We start from the raw sequence: 20209 nt of genomic DNA, 5'->3' as shown, positions 1-20209 counted from the left end.
GAGCTAAAACGCAGTGGCAGACAAAGGAGGAAAAAAATATTTTTCTTCCGGTCTGTCTACATACTGAATATATGAATTCCAAAAACAGAAGATAGGACTCATTGGATGTCATTTCTCTTTCCTCTGAGGAATAAAACGTTACTGAGTCCTTTTCCATTTTTCGTTTGCATTGTCTGCGTGTGTTGCTTTTCATGCACAGCAGCTATCTTACCTTCAGGGCTTTGGCCAGATTTCATGGAGGAAAGAACCAGAGGGTAGGCATTAGAATGTTCTATCACTTCAAGGAGGAAGTAAGGAGAAGTAGGGATGGAGAGAGACAGAAAGAGAGGAAGAGAGAAAGAGAGGTTGAGAGAAATAGAGAGATTAGGGGGGAGAGAAAAGGAGGGAGAGTGAGAGAGCGAGCGGGAGGGGGTAGAGGATCCATCTAAAGCTCATCTGACATTCATTGAGGACTCTGACAGAGGGAGGAAAGGAGTGATGGCCGATGGGACATGTTTTTGTCTTTTACCTGTGAGGCATGTTAAATCACCGTGGTGATAAGGTAATTCCACTGCCCATATTTCATAACACTACTGACAGTTTTATGGAGACCAGATTGGCTATAAGTACTCCTGATTACAATTCTTGTTTTTTTGGAACATTCAGGTAAGAAGGAAAGAAGTAACATCAGGTAGGTACAGCCAGGTAGGACTTGATCTGAAGAGTTCTGACTGGGGCTTTGGGTGATTGAACGTGTTAGTGATGTTTCCTCCATCTGTTTTATTGAATGTCATAGATATCTCCTGTTATACGGCAGCTGCATTATGTGTCTCTGACAATCAGTCACTGGCAGAAAAGGGTTTTGTTCTTTCTGGATCCCATTAGAATGACAATCGGGACAGGACAACAACTCTTACAATTTCAACTATTGACTCCTGCAAGATACTGCTCTTAATTATACAACTACCTTTTTTAGCCAAAGCAGAGATTTTTTGCAGATTTGTTTTGTTTTGCCCAAGCTACAGAGGTCTATATCGGTCAGATAATACTAGTAAAGGCCCCGTGCACTACTTTCAAGAAGGGGAAAAAAATCTTTAAAATCTATATTTTTATTCTGATTTGTCTGGGGGTGCTGCAGCACCCCTACTTCGCGTGGCTATGCTTACGCTCTCTCTCTCCACCAGAGAACATATAGAAATCCCTGTGAATAATATTGTTGCTACTGGATTGCAGTTGGATGACAGTCATCTACGTTAGGAGGGGCACAAACTATACTGTAAGCCTAGCCCAATCTCCTTCGGTATCTCTGTCGACTGTATTGTGTAGACGAGTAAGCACTGTTTATGTCGGTAATAAACCCCCTTCTTGGAATCTAGATAGCAACTCATAGAGATGAGTTTAAACAACAGGTTTCATAAAACCAGTTGACTTTGCACTGGGTAGCCTACTAACTGAAGTTAGCATTCATTGCTGTAGTATTCAGGCCACACATTATAAAACAAACCTTTTTCTCTGAAGCCGAGGCTGCATGGGCTCCTCACTTCAAGCAATATCAAGAGCCTAGCCATCATGCTGTGTTCATATATCCCCATCCATGTCTGTCAGATTTGACCTTATTGTATTTAGTTTGATAGAATTCATTAGGCATTAGCACTTCTGACATGTGGAAACCGCACCAACCAAAGGGAATCAAACTAATAGACTCCAATAGAGCTGTGCCTTTTCACAACACAAAACAACCTCACTCTGATTCAAATAATTACAGCCTAAAGTGCCTCCTCGATGCTTTTATTTGCAAGCAACTTGGGTAATCTTTGATCCGATTGCCAAGTGTTGAAGGCAGAATACAAATTAAAAAAATAATAAAATTGGTTAAGATATTTTTGCGGATTCAATGGCACACGCAATAACATAGCCAGGGGATAAGAGATTGAAGAATTATAATTAAGTCACATAGGAGCGCTTGGTCGGTTATTTCCTACGTCTGAAATGGCACCCTATTCCCTATATAGTGCACTACTTTTGATCAGTAGTGCACTACTGTATATAGGAAATAGGGTGTCATTTCAGACGCAGACATACAGTGAGTCCTGAGGAGCGAGGTTCAGATTGAGGCTTCATTCACATTTAGAAGCAGAATGAATGGGACATGTTTTCCTTTATAAGAAATTATACTAGATTAGACTACCAAATTAATTTCTGAAATAGACAACTAGGCTACACAGGTAGAAAAGGGGTGAAGGGGATGGCAGGGACTAGTAGATGTTTATTCACTATCTCAATTTCAACTCATAGAGACAGTGCTGCTACATTAGCATTGACTACAACACAATGTCCTCCTTTAAACATTTCACCTAGCCTACTATTTTTAGTAAATCCCACAGATCCATTTCAACAATCACACAGCTTCTGACCGCAATAACACAACTGCTTACCATATCTAGTGACCACAACTACTGACCTCTAAACTACTGAATACAACCATACAACTTTTGACCACACAACCACACAACTTCTAACCACACAACTTCTGACCACACAACTTCTGACCACACAACCAGACAACTTCTAACAATAAAACCACACAACTTCTAACCACACAACCACATAACTTCTATCCACCCAACTTCTAACCACACAACCACACAACTTCTGACCACACAACCACACAACTTCTAACCACACAACTTCTGACCACACAACTTCTGACCACACAACTAGACAACTTCTAACAATAAAACCACACAACTTCTGACCACACAAACACACAACTTCTAACCACACAACTTCTAACCACACAACTTCTAACCACACAACCACATAACTTCTATCCACCCAACTTCTAACCACATAACCACACAACTTCTGACCACACAACTTCTGACCACACAACCACACAACTTCTAATCACACAACCACACAACGTTTGACCACACAACTTCTGACCACAACCACACAACTTCTAACCACACAACCACACAACTTCTGACCACACAACTACACAACTTCTAACCACACAACTTCTGACCACACAACTACACAACTTCTAACCACACAACTTCTGACCACAACCACACAACTTCTGACCACACAACTTCTGACCACACAACTTCTAACCACACAACCAAACACATTCTAACCACACAACTTCTGACCACACAACCACACAACTTCTAACCACACAACTTCTGACCACAACCACACAACTTCTGATCACACAACTTCTAACCACACAACTTCTAACCACACAACCACACAACTTCTATCCACACAACTTCTAACCACACAACCACACAACCTCTGACACAACTTCTAACCACACAACTTCTAACCACACAACCACACAACTTCTATCCACACAACTTCTAACCACACAACCACAACTTCTGACCACACAACTTCTAACCACACAACCACACAACTTCTAACCACACAACTTCTAACCACACAACTTCTGACCACACAACCACACAACTTCTAACCACACAACTTCTGACCACACAACTTCTGACCGCACAACCACACAACTTCTAACCACACAACCACACAACTTCTGATCACACAACTTCTAACCACACAATTTCTAACCACACAACTTCTATCCACAAAACTTCTAACCACACAACCACACAACTTCTGACCACACAACCACATCTGACCACACAACTTCTAACCACACAACCACACAACTTCTGACCACACAACTTCTGACCGCACAACCACACAAGTTCTAACCACACAACCACACAAGTTCTGACCACACAACCACACAACTTCTGACCACACAACTTCTAACCACACAACCACACAACTTCTGACCACACAACCACACAACTTCTAACCACACAACTTCTGACCACACAACTTCTGACCGCACAACCACACAACTTCTAACCACACAACCACACAACTTCTGATCACACAACTTCTAACCACACAATTTCTAACCACACAACTTCTATCCACAAAACTTCTAACCACACAACCACACAACTTCTGACCACACAACCACATCTGACCACACAACTTCTAACCACACAACCACACAACTTCTGACCACACAACTTCTGACCGCACAACCACACAAGTTCTAACCACACAACCACACAAGTTCTGACCACACAACCACACAACTTCTGACCACACAACTTCTAACCACACAACCACACAACTTCTGACCACACAACCACACAACTTCTAACCACACAACTTCTGACCACACAACTTCTAACCACACAACCACACAACTTCTGACCACACAACTTTAAACCACACAACTTCTAACCACACAACTTCTGACCACAACCACACAACTTCTGACCACACAACTTCTAACCACACAACCAAACAAATTCTAACCACACAACTTCAAACCACACAACTTCTAACCACACAACTTCTGACCACAACCACACAACTTCTGACCACAACCACACACTGCATTATTATGACAGAAAAGCTATGTATATTAATTTCTATTGTTCATGCAATTAAATATTTGAAAATGTCTAGCAAAAAATAGAACCATTAACTTTTTTTTAATCTTAGAAAATGCATTTCAATTGTCAGATCGCCCTTAGGCAAAAGCAACCTAAAGAGTTATGTCATTTTAACTCACTTTATAAATTACATTTAGAGTGCCTTTGCATGCTAATAGTGCCAGCCAGACCTGGGAATGCATGAACTATTTATTATGTGGATCTCTGATTATTTGCATTTCTCATTTAAAAGACAGACACTTTATAGAGAGATACATTTATGTTTTTTAAGAGTCTTAACAGTTGTTTTAAGTTGTAGCCGTATTTCTGTATTTTGAAAGTCCTACAGTGGGAAAAAAAGTATTTAGTCAGCCACCAATTGTGCAAGTTCTCCCACTTAAAAAGATGAGAGAGGCCTGTAATTTTCATCATAGGTACACTTCAACTATGACAGACAAAATGAAGAAAAAAAATCCGGAAAATCACATTGTAGGATTTATAATGAATTAATTTGCAGATTATAAGTATAAGTGGAAAATAAGTATTTGGTCAATAACAAAAGTGTCTCAATACTTTGTTATATACCCTTTGTTGGCAATGACAGAGGTCAAATGTTTTCTGTAAGTCTTCACAAGGTTTTCACACACTGTTGCTGGTATTTTGGCCCATTCCTCCATGCAGATCTCCTCTAGAGCAGTGATGTTTTGGGACTGTTGCTGGGCAACATGGACTTTCAACTCCCTCCAAAGATTTTCTATGGGGTTGAGATCTGGAGACTGGCTAGGCCACTCCAGGACCTTGAAATGCTTCTTACGAAGCCACTCCTTCATTGCCCGGGCGGTGTGTTTGGGATCATTGTCATGCTGAAAGACCCAGCCAAGTTTCATCTTCAATGCCCTTGCTGATGGAAGGAGGTTTTCACTCAAAATCTCACGATACATGGCCCCATTCATTCTTTCCATTACACGGATCAGTTGTCCTGGTCCCTTTGCAGAAAAACAGCCCCAAAGCATGATGTTTCCACCCCCATGTTCCACAGTAGGTATGGTGTTCTTTGAATGCAACTCAGCATTCTTTGTCCTCCAAACACGACGAGTTGAGTTTTTACCAAAAAGTTATATTTTGGTTTCATCTGACCATATGACATTCTCCCAATCTTCTTCTGGATCATCCAAATGCTTTCTAGCAAACTTCAGACGGGCCTGGACATGTACTGGCTTAAGCAGGGGGACACGTCTGGCACTGCAGGATTTGAGTCCTTGGCGGCGTAGTGTGTTACGGATGGTAGGCTTTGTTACTTTGGTCCCAGCTCTCTGCAGGTCATTCACTAGGTCCCCCCGTGTGGTTCTGGGATTTTTGCTCACCGTTCTTGTGATCATTTTGACCCCACAGGGTGAGATCTTGCGTGGAGCCCCAGATCGAGGGAGATTATCAGTGGTCTTGTATGTCTTCCATTTCCTAATAATTGCTCCCACAGTTGATTTCTTCAAACCAAGCTGCTTACCTATTGCAGATTCAGTCTTCCCAGCCTGGTGCAGGTCTACAATTTTGTTTCTGGTGTCCTTTGACAGCTCTTTGGTCTTGGCCATAGTGGAGTTTGGAGTGTGACTGTTTGAGGTTGTGGACAGGTGTCTTTTATACTGATAACAAGTTCAAACAGGTGCCATTAATACAGGTAACGAGTGGAGGACAGAGGAGCCTCTTAAAGAAGAAATTACAGGTCTGTGAGAGCCAGAAATCTTGCTTGTTTGTTATTGACCAAATACTTATTTTCCACCATAATTTGCAGATGTATTTTGCAGATGTGGTTGATGATGATGACGGCAACGGTGGTCCCTCACCCCCTCCGGTCTCTCTACCTCTGCCCTGTCTCCCCCCCTTTCCTTGCCCCTGTCCCCCACTCATCCTGCTCCTCCCTCCCACTCTTCCGCCCACATCTCTCCCCCACTGCACTGCAGTCAGCAGGGCCGGCTGGGTGAAATGTGGGCCCTGGGGCAGACAAGCTGTCTGGGAGCAGCAGCAGATAAGGCCCTGCTGCTTTTACATACATACACACACAGGCAGCCAGGCCAGCATTAGTATATGCCACTGACACCTGGCAGGGCACAGATGACCTGAATAATCCCACTCTGAGGACCTAGATATTGTACCACTGGGGGCGATGGAGGAAGCGGTGGGTAGGATACCCAACACCTACTCTGATGAAGCTATAATGTGATGTGGTGGAGGCATGGTAATGGTAACGTCGCCCAAATATCCCCAGAGTGCAGGGTGTCGTTTGGTCACTGACTTGGGGCTGTTTCGTCAAGCTGGTTAACTGGATTTGTGTCGCCCGTACCCAAACGAACATGGTCTAATCTGAAGGGATCACTGGCAGAGTGATGGGGTTACAGAGAGGAAGGAAGGGCCCATCCACACCTGCTTCTCGAGAGATATGGTGCGTTCCAACTCTGGGCACAGACAGACAGACTGACTGACAGATATACGGACTGGCGGACGGATTAACGGACACAAGATCTAAAGCATGCTACTTTTGACAAATAACACACATCACCAAAGTTTCCGTAGATGTCAATGATGTTAGCTAACAATTATGCTGCAATTTCACAAATGTATTTCCATGTTGAAACTGTTCAAATTGCAGAATATTTTGTCTCAGAGAGAATCACCAGCTAGCTTATCAACATGAATGACAACCGTAAATGGAGAGAGAATTGATGATGGGGCTGAGGCTGTGCCTGTGCTGTGGCTGTGCCATGTATAGCATGAACATTGGAGCATGATGAGGAGGTGAAAGGAGAATCACGGGGGATGAGAGCAAGGGACATTAAAATGTGTGTGCCTGCGCGTGTGTGCGCTTAGGCTCACATGCGTTGGAACGTGTTTGTGGGCGTGCGTGCGAGTCCATGCATGCATGTTTGTTTGTTTTTTGTGTGTGTGGTCAACACCTGTCAGTTCTGCCATCCACAGAGGCTGTGAGTGAGAGAGTCAGAGGCACAGAGACAGAGCCTACTGCTGCAATCCCTGTGATATGACAGACAGACAGCTCCTGAATATTACACTGTTATGTTCTGCTGGCCAAACCACCAGGGCTCAGGGAGGGACGCATCACACACCACCGCCACTAAAGAGTAGAGCTGCATCCCAAATGGCACCCTATTCCCTTTATAGGGCACTACTTTTGACCAGGGCCCATAGGGCTCTGGTATAAAGTAGTGCACTATAGGGAGCCATTTGAGACAAAGCCTGGGTGACTTAGAACATAGCTTTAACTTGATTCCACAATAATATAACCCATGCTAACATCACAGAGGCAATCTGAACACACACAGAAGTTCCCTTGTAAGAGTAATCTCCTCTTATCTGAAATTAAAATGTACTGTGTTTACATGAATCACGTACAGAATATGCTATGTTCTTCCATAACTCTGTGTAAAGCTTTGGGACATAACATGGGGAGTGTGTGTATTGGTTGGATTCCCTGAGTTGAGCATCCTTCTGGTGGCTGGCAATGAAAAATAACCCTACAACAATATAGCCGGCATTCCCAAGTATAGAAATTTAACTTTCTTTGTTACCATGAATACCAAATGTTCTGGGGTGCATCCAAATGGCAGCCTACTCCCTACAGTACAGTGCATCCAGAAAGTATTACAGACCACTTCTCTTTTTCCAAATGTTATTCTAAAATTGATTAAATAAACGTTTTTCCTAATCAATCTACGCACAATACCCCATAATGAACCGAAAACAGGTTTTTAGAAAAAAAAAACAGAAATACCTTATTTACATAAGTTTTCAGACCCTTTGCTATGAAACTCGAAATTGAGCTCAGTTGCATCCTGTTTCCATTGATCATAATTGAGATGTTTCTACAACTTGATTGGAGTCCACCTGTGGTAAATGCAATTGATTGGACATGATTTGGAAAGGCACACACCTGTCTGTATAAGGTCCCACAGTTAACAGTGCATGTCAGAGCAAAAACCAAGCCATGAGGTCGAAGGAATTGTCCGTAGAGCTCCGAGACAGGATTGTGTCGAGGCACAGATCTGGAGAAGGATACCCAAACATTTCTGCAGCATCGAAGGTCCCCAAGAACACAGTGGCCCCATCTTTCTTAACCCTTGTGTAGTCTTAACCTTCTGTATACTCCCCATGTCCTAAGGGTCAAACATGACTCGCCTTCACAAAACCCCTCAAATAAACAAGCTTAATTGCTTTTTAAACTCCAAATATATTTTGCATGAAGAAACAACCTGTCATTCATCACAAACTTTGTGAATATCTGGGTTTTCCCTCTTCACAATGCAGAAAGACTGCCTTTAATCAGTGGACACCTCTCGTGACACACCTGTCATAATTGTTTTCTTTACTAGAGGTTTATTATTATTATTATTGCTAAAGTTACCGCATCTCTTTTGCAAGAGATAGCACTTAGAAAGTAGCAGAAATTTGCAGAAAACTAGTTTTGAATGCATTTTATTGAAGGGAAACAATAACAGTCTTGAACCTTTTTGGCAACATAGTGATATATTCTTAAATACTGTACAAGGAGGAATTTAACTACAAAATGCTAGTCTCCTCACATGTTTTTAACCATTGCACCCACTCACAAGGTGTATAGTGGAGCATAGTGGAGTCTGCCACTAGCACAGTCAGTGTAGTCAGCTCAGCTATCACCATTGAGACCGTGTCTGTGCCTCGACCTGGGTTGGGCAAAACTAAACATGGCGGTGTTCGCCTTAGCAATCTCACTAGGATAAAGACCACCTCCATTCCTGTCATTATTGAAAGAGATCATGATACCTCACATCTCAAAATAGGGCTACTTAATGTTAGATCCCTTACTTCAAAGGCAATTATAGTCAATGAACTAATCACTGATCATAATCTTGATGTGATTGGCCTGACTGAAACATGGCTTAAGCCTGATGAATTTACTGTGTTAAATGAGGCCTCACCTCCTGGCTACACTAGTGACCATATCCCCCGTGCATCCCGCAAAGGCGGAGGTGTTGCTAACATTTACGATAGCAAATTTCAATTTACAAAAAAAAAAATGACGTTTTCGTCTTTTGAGCTTCTAGTCATGAAATCTATGCAGCCTACTCAATCACTTTTTATAGCTACTGTTTACAGGCCTCCTGGGCCATATACAGTGTTCCTCACTGAGTTCCCTGAATTCCTATCGGACCTTGTAGTCATAGCGGATAATATTCTAATCTTTGGTGACTTTAATATTCACATGGAAAAGTCCACAGACCCACTCCAAAAGGCTTTCGGAGCCATCATCGACTCAGTGGGTTTTGTCCAACATGTCTCTGGACCCACTCACTGTCACAGTCATACGCTGGACCTAGTTTTGTCCCATGGAATAAATGTTGTGGATCTTAATGTTTTTCCTCATAATCCTGGACTATCGGACCACCATTTTATTACGTTTGCAATTGCAACAAATAATCTGCTCAGACCCCAACCAAGGATCATCAAAAGTCGTGCTATAAATTCACAGACAACACAAAGATTCCTTGGTGTCCTTCCAGATTCCCTCTGTCTACCCAAGGACGCCAGAGGACAAAAATCAGTTAACCACCTAACTGAGGAACTCAACTTAACCTTGCGCAATACCCTTGATGCAGTTGCACCCCTAAAAACTAAAAACATTTCTCATAAGAAACTAGCTCCCTGGTACACAGAAAATACCCGAGCTCTGAAGCAAGCTTCCAGAAAATTGGAACGGAAATGGCGCCACACCAAACTGGAAGTCTTCCGACTAGCTTGGAAAGACAGTACTGTGCAGTACCGAAGAGCCCTTACTGCTGCTCGATCATCCTATTTTTCTAACTTAATTGAGGAAAATAAGAACAATCCGAAATTCCTTTTTGATACTGTCGCAAAGCTAACTAAAAAGCAGCATTCCCCAAGAGAGGATGACTTTCACTTTAGCAGTGATAAATTCATGAACTTCTTTGAGGAAAAGATTTTGATTATTAGAAAGCAAATTACGGACTCCTCCTTAAATCTGTGTATTCCTTCAAAGCTCAGTTGTCCTGAGTCTGCACAACTCTGCCAGGACCTAGGATCAAGAGAGACGCTCAAGTGTTTTAGTACTATATCTCTTGACACAATGATGAAAATAATCATGGCCTCTAAACCTTCAAGCTGCATACTGGACCCTATTCCAACTAAACTACTGAAAGAGCTGCTTCCTGTGCTTGGCCCTCCTATGTTGAACATAATAAACGGCTCTCTATCCACCGGATGTGTACCAAACTCACTAAAAGTGGCAGTAATAAAGCCTCTCTTGAAAAAGCCAAACCTTGACCCAGAAAATATAAAAAACTATCGGCCTATATCGAATCTTCCATTCCTCTCAAAAATTTTAGAAAAGGCTGTTGCGCAACAACTCACTGCCTTCCTGAAGACAAACAATGTATACGAAATGCTTCAGTCTGGTTTTAGACCCCATCATAGCACTGAGACGGCACTTGTGAAGGTGGTAAATGACATTTTAATGGCATCGGACCGAGGCTCTGCATCTGTCCTCGTGCTCCTAGACCTTAGTGCTGCTTTTGATACCATCGATCACCACATTCTTTTGGAGAGATTGGAAACCCAAATTGGTCTACACGGACAAGTTCTGGCCTGGTTTAGATCTTATCTGTCGGAAAGATATCAGTTTGTCTCTGTGAATGGTTTGTCCTCTGACAAATCAACTGTAAATTTCGGTGTTCCTCAAGGTTCTGTTTTAGGACCACTATTGTTTTCACTATATATTTTACCTCTTGGGGATGTCATTCGAAAACATAATGTTAACTTTCACTGCTATGCGGATGACACACAGCTGTACATTTCAATTAAACATGGTGAAGCCCCAAAATTGCCCTTGCTAGAAGAATGTGTTTCAGACATAAGGAAGTGGATGGCTGCAAACTTTCTACTTTTAAACTCGGACAAAACAGAGATGCTTGTTCTAGGTCCCAAGAAACAAAGAGATCTTCTGTTGAATCTGACAATTAATCTTAATGGTTGTACAGTCGTCTCAAATAAAACTGTGAAGGACCTCGGCATTACTCTGGACCCTGATCTCTCTTTTGAAGAACATATCAAGACCATTTCAAGGACAGCTTTTTTCCATCTACGTAACATTGCAAAAATCAGAAACTTTCTGTCCAAAAATGATGCAGAAAAATTAATCCATGCTTTTGTCACTTCCAGGTTAGACTACTGCAATGCTCTACTTTCCGGCTACCCGGATAAAGCACTAAATAAACTTCAGTTAGTGCTAAATACGGCTGCTAGAATCCTGACTAGAACCAAAAAAAAATTTGATCATATTACTCCAGTGCTAGCCTCTCTACACTGGCTTCCTGTCAAAGCAAGGGCTGATTTCAAGGTTTTACTGCTAACCTACAAAGCATTACATGGGCTTGCTCCTACCTATCTCTCTGATTTGGTCCTGCCGTACATACCTACACGTACGCTACGGTCACAAGACGCAGGCCTCCTAATTGTCCCTAGAATTTTTAAGCAAACAGCTGGAGGCAGGGCTTTCTCCTATAGAGCTCCATTTTTATGGAACGGTCTGCCTACCCATGTCAGAGACGCAAACTCGGTCTCAACCTTTAAGTCTCTACTGAAGACTCATCTCTTCAGTGGGTCATATGATTGAGTGTAGTCTGGCCCAGGAGTGGGAGGGTGAACGGAAAGGCTCTGGAGCAACGAACCGCCCTTGCTGTCTCTGCCTGGCCGGTTCCCCTCTTTCCACTGGGATTCTCTGCCTCTAACCCTATTACAGGGGCTGAGTCACTGGCTTTACTGGGGCTCTCTCATGCCGTCCCTGGAGGGGGTGCGTCACCTGAGTGGGTTGAGTCACTGATGTGGTCATCCTGTCTGGGTTGGCGCCCCCCCCCCCCTTGGGTTGTGCCGTGGCGGAGGTCTTTGTGGGCTATACTCAGCCTTGTCTCAGGATGGTAAGTTGGTGGTTGAAGATATCCCTCTAGTGTTGTGGGGGCTGTGCTTTGGCAAAGTGGGTGGGGTTATATCCTTCCTGTTTGGCCCTGTCCGGGGGTGTCCTCGGATGGGGCCACAGTGTCTCCTGACCCCTCCTGTCTCAGCCTCCAGTATTTATGCTGCAGTAGTTTATGTGTCGGGGGGCTAGGGTCAGTTTGTTATATCTGGAGTACTTCTCCTGTCCTATTCGGTGTCCTGTGTGAATCTAAGTGTGCGTTCTCTAATTCTCTCCTTCTCTCTTTCTCTCTCTCGGAGGACCTGAGCCCTAGGACCATGCCCCAGGACTACCTGACATGATGACTCCTTGCTGTCCCCAGTCCACCTGGCTGTGCTGCTGCTCCAGTTTCAACTGACCTGAGCCATAGGACCATGCCCCAGGAATACCTGACATGATGACTCCTTGCTGTCCCCAGTCCACCTGACTGTGCTGCTGCTCCAGTTTCAACTATTCTGCCTTATTATAATTCGACCATGCTGGTCATTTATGAACATTTGAACATCTTGACCATGTTTTGTTATAATCTCCACCCGGCACAGCCAGAAGAGGACTGGCCACCCCACATAGCCTGGTTCTTCTCTAGGTTTCTTCCTAGGTTTTGGCCTTTCTAGGGAGTTTTTCCTAGCCACCGTGCTTCTACACCTGCATTGCTTGCTGTTTGGGGTTTTAGGCTGGGTTTCTGTACAGCACTTTGAGATATCAGCTGATGTACGAAGGGCTATATAAATAAATTTGATTTGATATAAACAACAACAATAAGAATAAAATAAGATAGATACATGAAAACGTGAAGAACATAAATCAATCAACTCTAATTAGCACATGTAGGACAGTATGCAAGTGTGTGTGCATGGACTTTTCAGATGTATTTCTCACATGTGCAGCACATAGTATTTGTTTTACAGTCCTTCTTTGGGGGGCAAAATTGGCATCTCCTCCTCTTGTCTGCCCCAGCTGTAGCCTCAGGTGGATCTGGACAAGATTCAGCCCCCTGAACAGCTTTCACAAGCGCTGCAGAGGTGGGGTTACAAGTGCCTTTACCAGCTGCCCCAGGAACACCCTCCTCTTGTTCCGCTTATCAGGCATCCAGGTAGGGTTGATTTTGTTCCATATCACAAAAGCATTGTATGATGCCACATCAATGATGTTATGGAAGATGACCATGGGCCAGTGGGCAGTAATCCTGCTGCAGCTGTAAGTTTTGTCCAGGTTGTCCACGCCTCCTTTGTGGTTGTAGTCCAGGATGATGGCTGGCTTCCTGTCCTCACGATCCCTGATCTCAGACGTTTTGTGCAGTGTGCTCAGGATGACCACATTCTTGTTCCTCTTTGGGAGGTAAGAAACTAGAGTGGTGGTGGGGGTGAAGGCAAACTTTGATGAGAAGTCCTCTCTCCCCCTTGTTGCAAGGAGTGCAGGGGGGAGCGCAGGCTTGTTCTTTCTAACTGTGCCAACCATGGTGATCTTTCTCTTCAGGAGCTGCTGGCTGAGTTCATAAGAGGTGAAGTAATTGTCACATGTGGCATTGTGCCCCCTGAGTCCATCTGTCATATAAATCACAACCCACATCCACTGCTTCTTCTCTGCGCCGCCACTGGTCGGCTTCCCTGTGTAGACTTGCATCTTCCAAGTGTAGCTGGATTGTGCATCACAGGCCACCCATATTTTGATGCCATACTTTGCTGGCTTGCTGGGCATATACTGCCCGAAAGGACAAAAGAGATTACTATCAGTAATTAGTATCAGTGTCACAGAAAACAATCAGTGAAAATCACTTACAATACAGATATGAAAATAAAAATTACCTCTGAATGGAACCAGTTGCTCATCCACTGTTACTTCAGGCCCAGGGTTGTAGAGGTATGGCAGACGCTCCACCCACTTCTCCCAGACCTCTCCTATGGCTCCACCCACTTCTCCCAGACCTCTCCTATGCCCGTCAGTTTGTCTCTCACACGTCTTGCAGGTCTTGACACATGGTTATCAAATCGTAGCATGTGAGTGTGAAAGACTTCCAGTGGCATCGTGGCACGGAAAATCGGCCTTCTACTCTATGCATCCCAGAGAGTGCATGTAACCTCGCCTCGGGACCTATACACATCCGCTAAGAGCTTGAGAGCATCTGCAGAGAAGAATGGGAGAACTCCCCAAATACAGGTGTGCCAAAGAAGACCAAGGAGACAGTGAATGTTCCTGAGTGGCTGAGTTACATGTGCTTCTACAAAGTATTGACTTAGGGGTGTGAATACTTATGTATATAAGATACTGTATTTCTGTATTACATTTTCAATAAATGTGCAAAGAAAAAAAAAGAACACATTTTGACTTTGTCATTATAGGCTATTGTATGTAGATGGGCGAGGAAAAAATATATTTAATCCATTTTGAATTCAGTCTGTAAAAAAACGTGTATAACTCAAGGGGTATGAAATGTGGTATAACTCAAGGGGTATGAATACTTTAATAAGTGCCTATAAATTGCCAAATAAAGTAACAGATTTGACTAACATGGTTGATGATTTCTTCTTAAATCAGCCATAAATCCCCTTGTGACACGAGGAATGGAAGCTTGTCGTGTGCAACAGGGAGAGGTAATTGAATGCAAGCGTTACAAAAATATATTTTCTTTAAAAATAAATTCAAGCCTTTCTATTTATGGGTAACAGTGGTGTTAATACTTGACCCACTCAGTTTTCCACCACAACACACCAGAAAATGGTCCAAAAAAAGAGTAGAACCAGCTCACCTGCCTTTACACTATGATTTGATAATTAGATGTTCAAAGTTTCTGTTTCTGAAAAGAACATTTTTAAAGGAATAGTTTCACCATATTAAAACGAGAGTTCAGTTCACCTAACAGGGTTGACCTTAAAATTAGTGAAAGGCATGAATGAATCCCTTATCACATAAATATATAACTTTGTCAATGCAAAAACATAAATAGGGCTTTACAATGATGGTAAAACTTGGAGAAATGTTACGATTAAGTGGGTTAAAATATTTCTAAAAGTGACACAATATTGATGGAGGGACATGTCGAAATGCTGAGTTTGTCACTTTAGCAAGCTTTTTTTCATCTAAAAAATCTGATGCATTGAATTCTCCATGTGGTCTATATTAAAGGGCATTTCATTTAATATAACAGGCCTTTAAAATTCAATATTGGTGCATAATTTCTACTTAAAATATCAAAAGGGATGGGGCCTTCCAAGTGGGACAGCAGTCTAAGGCCCTGCATTGCAGTGCTAGAGGTGTCACTACAGACCTGGGTTCAATCCCAGGCTGTGTCACAACCGGCTGTGATTGGGAGTCCCATAGGGTGGCACTCAATTTGCCCAGCATCGTCCGGGTTAGGGGAGGGTTTGGCCGGGGGGACTTTACTTGGCTCATCACGCTCTAGTGACTCCTTGTGGGGTACCAGGCGCCTGCAGGCTGACTTCGGTCGTCAGTTGAACGGTGTTTCCTCTGACACATTGCTGCGGCTGGCTTCCAGGTAAAGCGAGCAGGTGTTAAGAAGTGCGGTTTGGCAGGTCATGTTTTGGAGGATGCATGACTCGACCTTCACCTCTCGAGCCCGTTGGGGAGTTGCAGTGATGAAACAGAATTGAAATTGGGAAGAAAAAGGGGTAATATACACACAAAAAATATAGAGCTATCAAATGGATGCAAAAGGCATTATTTTCGTGGAAAGACCCCATTATTTGCCAGGGGTGCGGCGCTGTTTTTGAGACTGAAGCGCCTCTGTCTGATCTTCCCCAACAATTGAATTAGAGGGGAATAAGACACGGTTCCCTCAGGATTACCATTTGACCAACATCTAGCCATGTTCAAAATGTTTAAAACTTTATGGTCCCATGCAAAATTATTCAGACTCGGGAACATCAACACGGAGAGACAACGGCAGGAGCATATGCTCTCCGCAATAACAACAAACCGTTATGGGCGCCAGGAGAGACGCGCCTTGCTTTATACACACCTTAATGGAGGCAACGTTTGTGTCTCGTGACATGTTGCATTGCTCTTCCATCTATAATTTTTACACGCTGTAAATTAATGACCTCAAAGAGCACCTGTTGTTTTAGACACAAAAAAATAAAATAAATATTGTCATTGTTCTAAATCATAACAATTTGATATTGGTTTTAACAATATATTCCCAACATATAAAGCTGTAAAGTATAAGCTGTAAAGTATAAAGTATAAGGGCTATATTAGGTACACAAGCTCAACGTTATAACAAGCTAACATCTCTGCAGCACACACACATTAAAATAACCTTGGACGAGCCTCCTACATTGAAAATGACTCGTCATAGCGCCTGATGGATGCACAACAAACACAACCTGGACCAGACCTGTGACTTATCATCCCATGGTTTGGATGACATCAACCCCGTCATCCATCCCTCAGATCAGAAGATGACACCTCTCATCTTTCCCCTGTCAACATCGTCCTATCAAATTTACCCAACCCCGTGCTCCAGCGTCAGAGAGTCAGGACAGGTCTAAATACTCAGTGCTGAGAGGAGATTTGTAGCTCCTTCCCTGACCTTACCCCCACCACAACGGCCACCCTCTAATTAGGCAATGCATCTGATCTTCATTAACAGCTATGAGATAATGAATCACTGGCTCGTCTCTGTGTTAATTTGCTGCAACCAAGCAGCTAATGGATGTCAGAGCTGACTGATCACACTGATTGTGGTGATTTCTAATTGCAACAAAACAATTTAAAAGCAGCAGGATTATTTATGTTGTTGCCTACAACGTGAAAAGAGGAATGCGAGGAGAGGAGAGGAAAGGAAAAGGGATTGAGTTTCTAATTTGGTTCAGATGAAACAGAAGAGATTATGGTCAGAAGGAAGGGCGAGGTGCGGCGCTGTGAAGATTGTGCCTCCACATTGCACGGCCCCCTGGGAAATCCTGCCGAGCTGTGCTGATGCTCTGACACGACTGCTCATATCCTTTTGATGCACAAACACAAATAACTTTTGTCTCTCTCTGCCTGGGTCTCTCTGGGTAAGTGGAAAGGATGCCTCCATCCACTGAAGTCAGATCGGAATATAAATTACTAAATCACAATTGGCAATTAAACAATGAGCAATTGTAACCTAGAATGACAATGCTGGTAATTACACATTAAATGCAAAGAACAAAGTGGGTTTCACACATTTTGAGCTACAAATATGTGTGTGAGTTTTGTCTATTGTTCCTGTGTGTGTTTGCTGCATTTTGACTTCTCAAATGATTCATGCAGCCACCACCATTGCTTTAGAGTTTATTTCTGAAATATGTAATATTCACATCATGCACATCTACGTGTGTCCCCCTTCACCCCCAGTAACTTCTAACTGGGAAGCTTTACTTTAGCTGTTTCTTATGCTAATAGCACCAACCCCTTCCCATCTCCCCTTCTGTTTGTTTATTTTGCTGAGCGTGCACTGGATAGCCCCGGGCGAGAGGGAGAGGAAAGGAGACAGAGAGGAGAGGGGGTGGACTTCAGTCAGTGACAGGAGGACAGGCACGCGGGCCGGCAGGAGGACAGACACGGGCGGGCGAGCGGTGGGATATGGGGGATATAAGGAAATGTAGTCTGTGTGGCTAGTTTACCTTTGGGCTGGCCAGCGGGCCCGTGGTCTCTGCCTCCTGAGAGGCCTCGGCCTCAGTGGCCAGAATGTGGGCTTTGATGGCGTCCAGAGTCCGCAGCATCCAGCTGTGCTGGCGGCGGATCTGCCTCTGGAGTTGCTGCCACTGGTGTACGACCATCTGGAGCATGTCCCTCAGGCCTATAATGATAGACAATAGAGAGAGAGAAAGAGTCTGTGGATTAGCCACTACCTTTGAACTTACTTTCATTCTGACCCACCCACCCTCCTATAATCCTTCATTCACTGATGTACTGGCATTTATCATTTTATTATGCTAAACTCTTTTATCCTTCATCATTATCATCATTATTATTATTATTATTATTATTTTTTTTTTATTATTATTATTATTATTATTATATACCTGTACCATGTTTATTAGTCTTTTAAATGTGAGTGAAGTAATTGCTCTTTGTTTGATATGATCACGAATTCTTCAGTGGTCCACTTTGCTCTCTCTAACCTGAACACAGATGCGTATGTGATCTGTCATACAGTATGCCAACTAATGTACAGTATATGAACACACCAGTATGTGTGCTGCATGTGATGAGTAGCTGGTTTAGAGTTAAATCCCTCCCACAACACACTGCGTCCATCTGCAGAACCATCAGTGTTCCTCCAGCCCTGTCTGTCTCTCTACCAGCAGGACACTGTCCCAGCAGCCATGATTCACACAAATCCTGTTTGAACAAAGTGATCAAATCAAGATGAATGAGCCAAGGCAGAATGTGACCCTGTAATGCACGCACGCACGCACGCACATACACTATCTATCTAGTGACTGGCTGCTCAACAATGTCACACACCACTCATACCTGTGGAATGATCATGAGTGATCTGCAGAGTTGCTAGGAAACCAGATATTAGTGTCTGCAGTGCAGGAAGTAAGGGGATAGATTTGCTGGCTGGCTGGCTGACTGGCTGGCTGGCTGGAAGCTTTAGGTGAATAATCGGCCCAGCAGAGGGGAGAAAACGTCTGGAAGATGGCCTCTAACTCAGGCCCTGCTGTTTCTAATTCCACCTATCTTCATAAACACAGCACCTCCCTCAATCGCTCCTTCTCTTTTTCTATCGCTCTTACTCCCTCGTCATGACCCTGGCCGTGACCCCACTCTCCGAAGGGTGTCTCGGGGAGTTGGAATATGAAAATAAACCACATTTCCAATTCACACGTGTATTATACAAACTTGTACATGTGTTAAGTAGGACAAATCAAATATAAGCGCCCACAAAATTAATATTATATACAGCACCTCCCTCCCTCGCTTTTTCTCTCTCCTACTCGCTCGCTTCAAATACACAGCGCTGCGCTCCCTCTCCTCTTTCCACCTCTCCTCTATCTTTTCTCCACCCAGTCACAAGCACCAATCACTCCCAGCCTGTCCGAACTCACAATCCATTGCAGATAGAATACCATTGGTAATGTATGTTGAAAAAAGCTGTTTCTTCCCCCCTTCCCCTTGCTTGAGAAGCGGTTACTTTAAGATGTATACATTCTGAAGGTCAGTATGTTAATATAAACATTAATAATAAATGAGAGGGTTGCGAGCAGTGAGAGCCGTACTGTGGGAGAGGATGATTTCCAGCAGCTGCCTGCCTTCCTCCACTACACAGTCTTTCAGGGAGCAGTGACTGTCCACGTTCAACTTGAAACTCTGCAACACAGACACAAAACATTAACACAGTCTTTCAGGGAGCAGTGACTGTCCACGTTCAACTTGAAACTCTGCAACACAGACACAAAACATTAACACAGTCTTTCAGGGAGCAGTGACTGTCCACATTCAACTTGAAGCTCTGGGAAAATAAATAAACATAAATAATATTGTATTTACAATGGTGTTTGTTCTTCACTGGTTGCCTTTTTCTTGTGACAACAGGTCACAAATATGGCTGCGGTGATTGCACACTGGTATTTCACCCAATAGATATGGGAGTTTATCAAAATTGGATTCGTTTTTTTCCTAAATCTTTGTGGGTCTGTGTAATCTGAGGGATATATGTGTTTCTAATATGGTCATACATTTGGTTAGGAAGTGCAGCTCAGTTTCCACCTAATTTTGTGGGCAGTGTGCACGTAGCCTGTCTTCT

At 43.3% G+C, this 20209-nt stretch overlaps 1 protein-coding gene across 2 annotated transcripts in view; it reads right to left on the bottom strand.

The window, feature by feature from the left end:
- The window catches only part of LOC139384056 (A-kinase anchor protein 6-like), a 246674-nt gene that overhangs the window by 120708 nt on the left and 105757 nt on the right, over window positions 1–20209 (bottom strand). For both annotated transcript variants that reach the window (XM_071128691.1, XM_071128692.1), the window contains 2 exons: window positions 19683–19773; window positions 18078–18253 (listed from right to left, as the gene is read on the bottom strand). In XM_071128691.1, the coding sequence (XP_070984792.1) occupies window positions 18078–18253; window positions 19683–19773 (267 nt within the window). The remainder of the gene's footprint in view (window positions 1–18077; window positions 18254–19682; window positions 19774–20209) is intronic.

Source organism: Oncorhynchus clarkii, chromosome 25, assembly GCF_045791955.1.
Source record: "Oncorhynchus clarkii lewisi isolate Uvic-CL-2024 chromosome 25, UVic_Ocla_1.0, whole genome shotgun sequence".
Lineage (NCBI taxonomy): Eukaryota > Metazoa > Chordata > Actinopteri > Salmoniformes > Salmonidae > Oncorhynchus > Oncorhynchus clarkii.
This window is presented reverse-complemented; position numbering and strand designations above follow the sequence as displayed.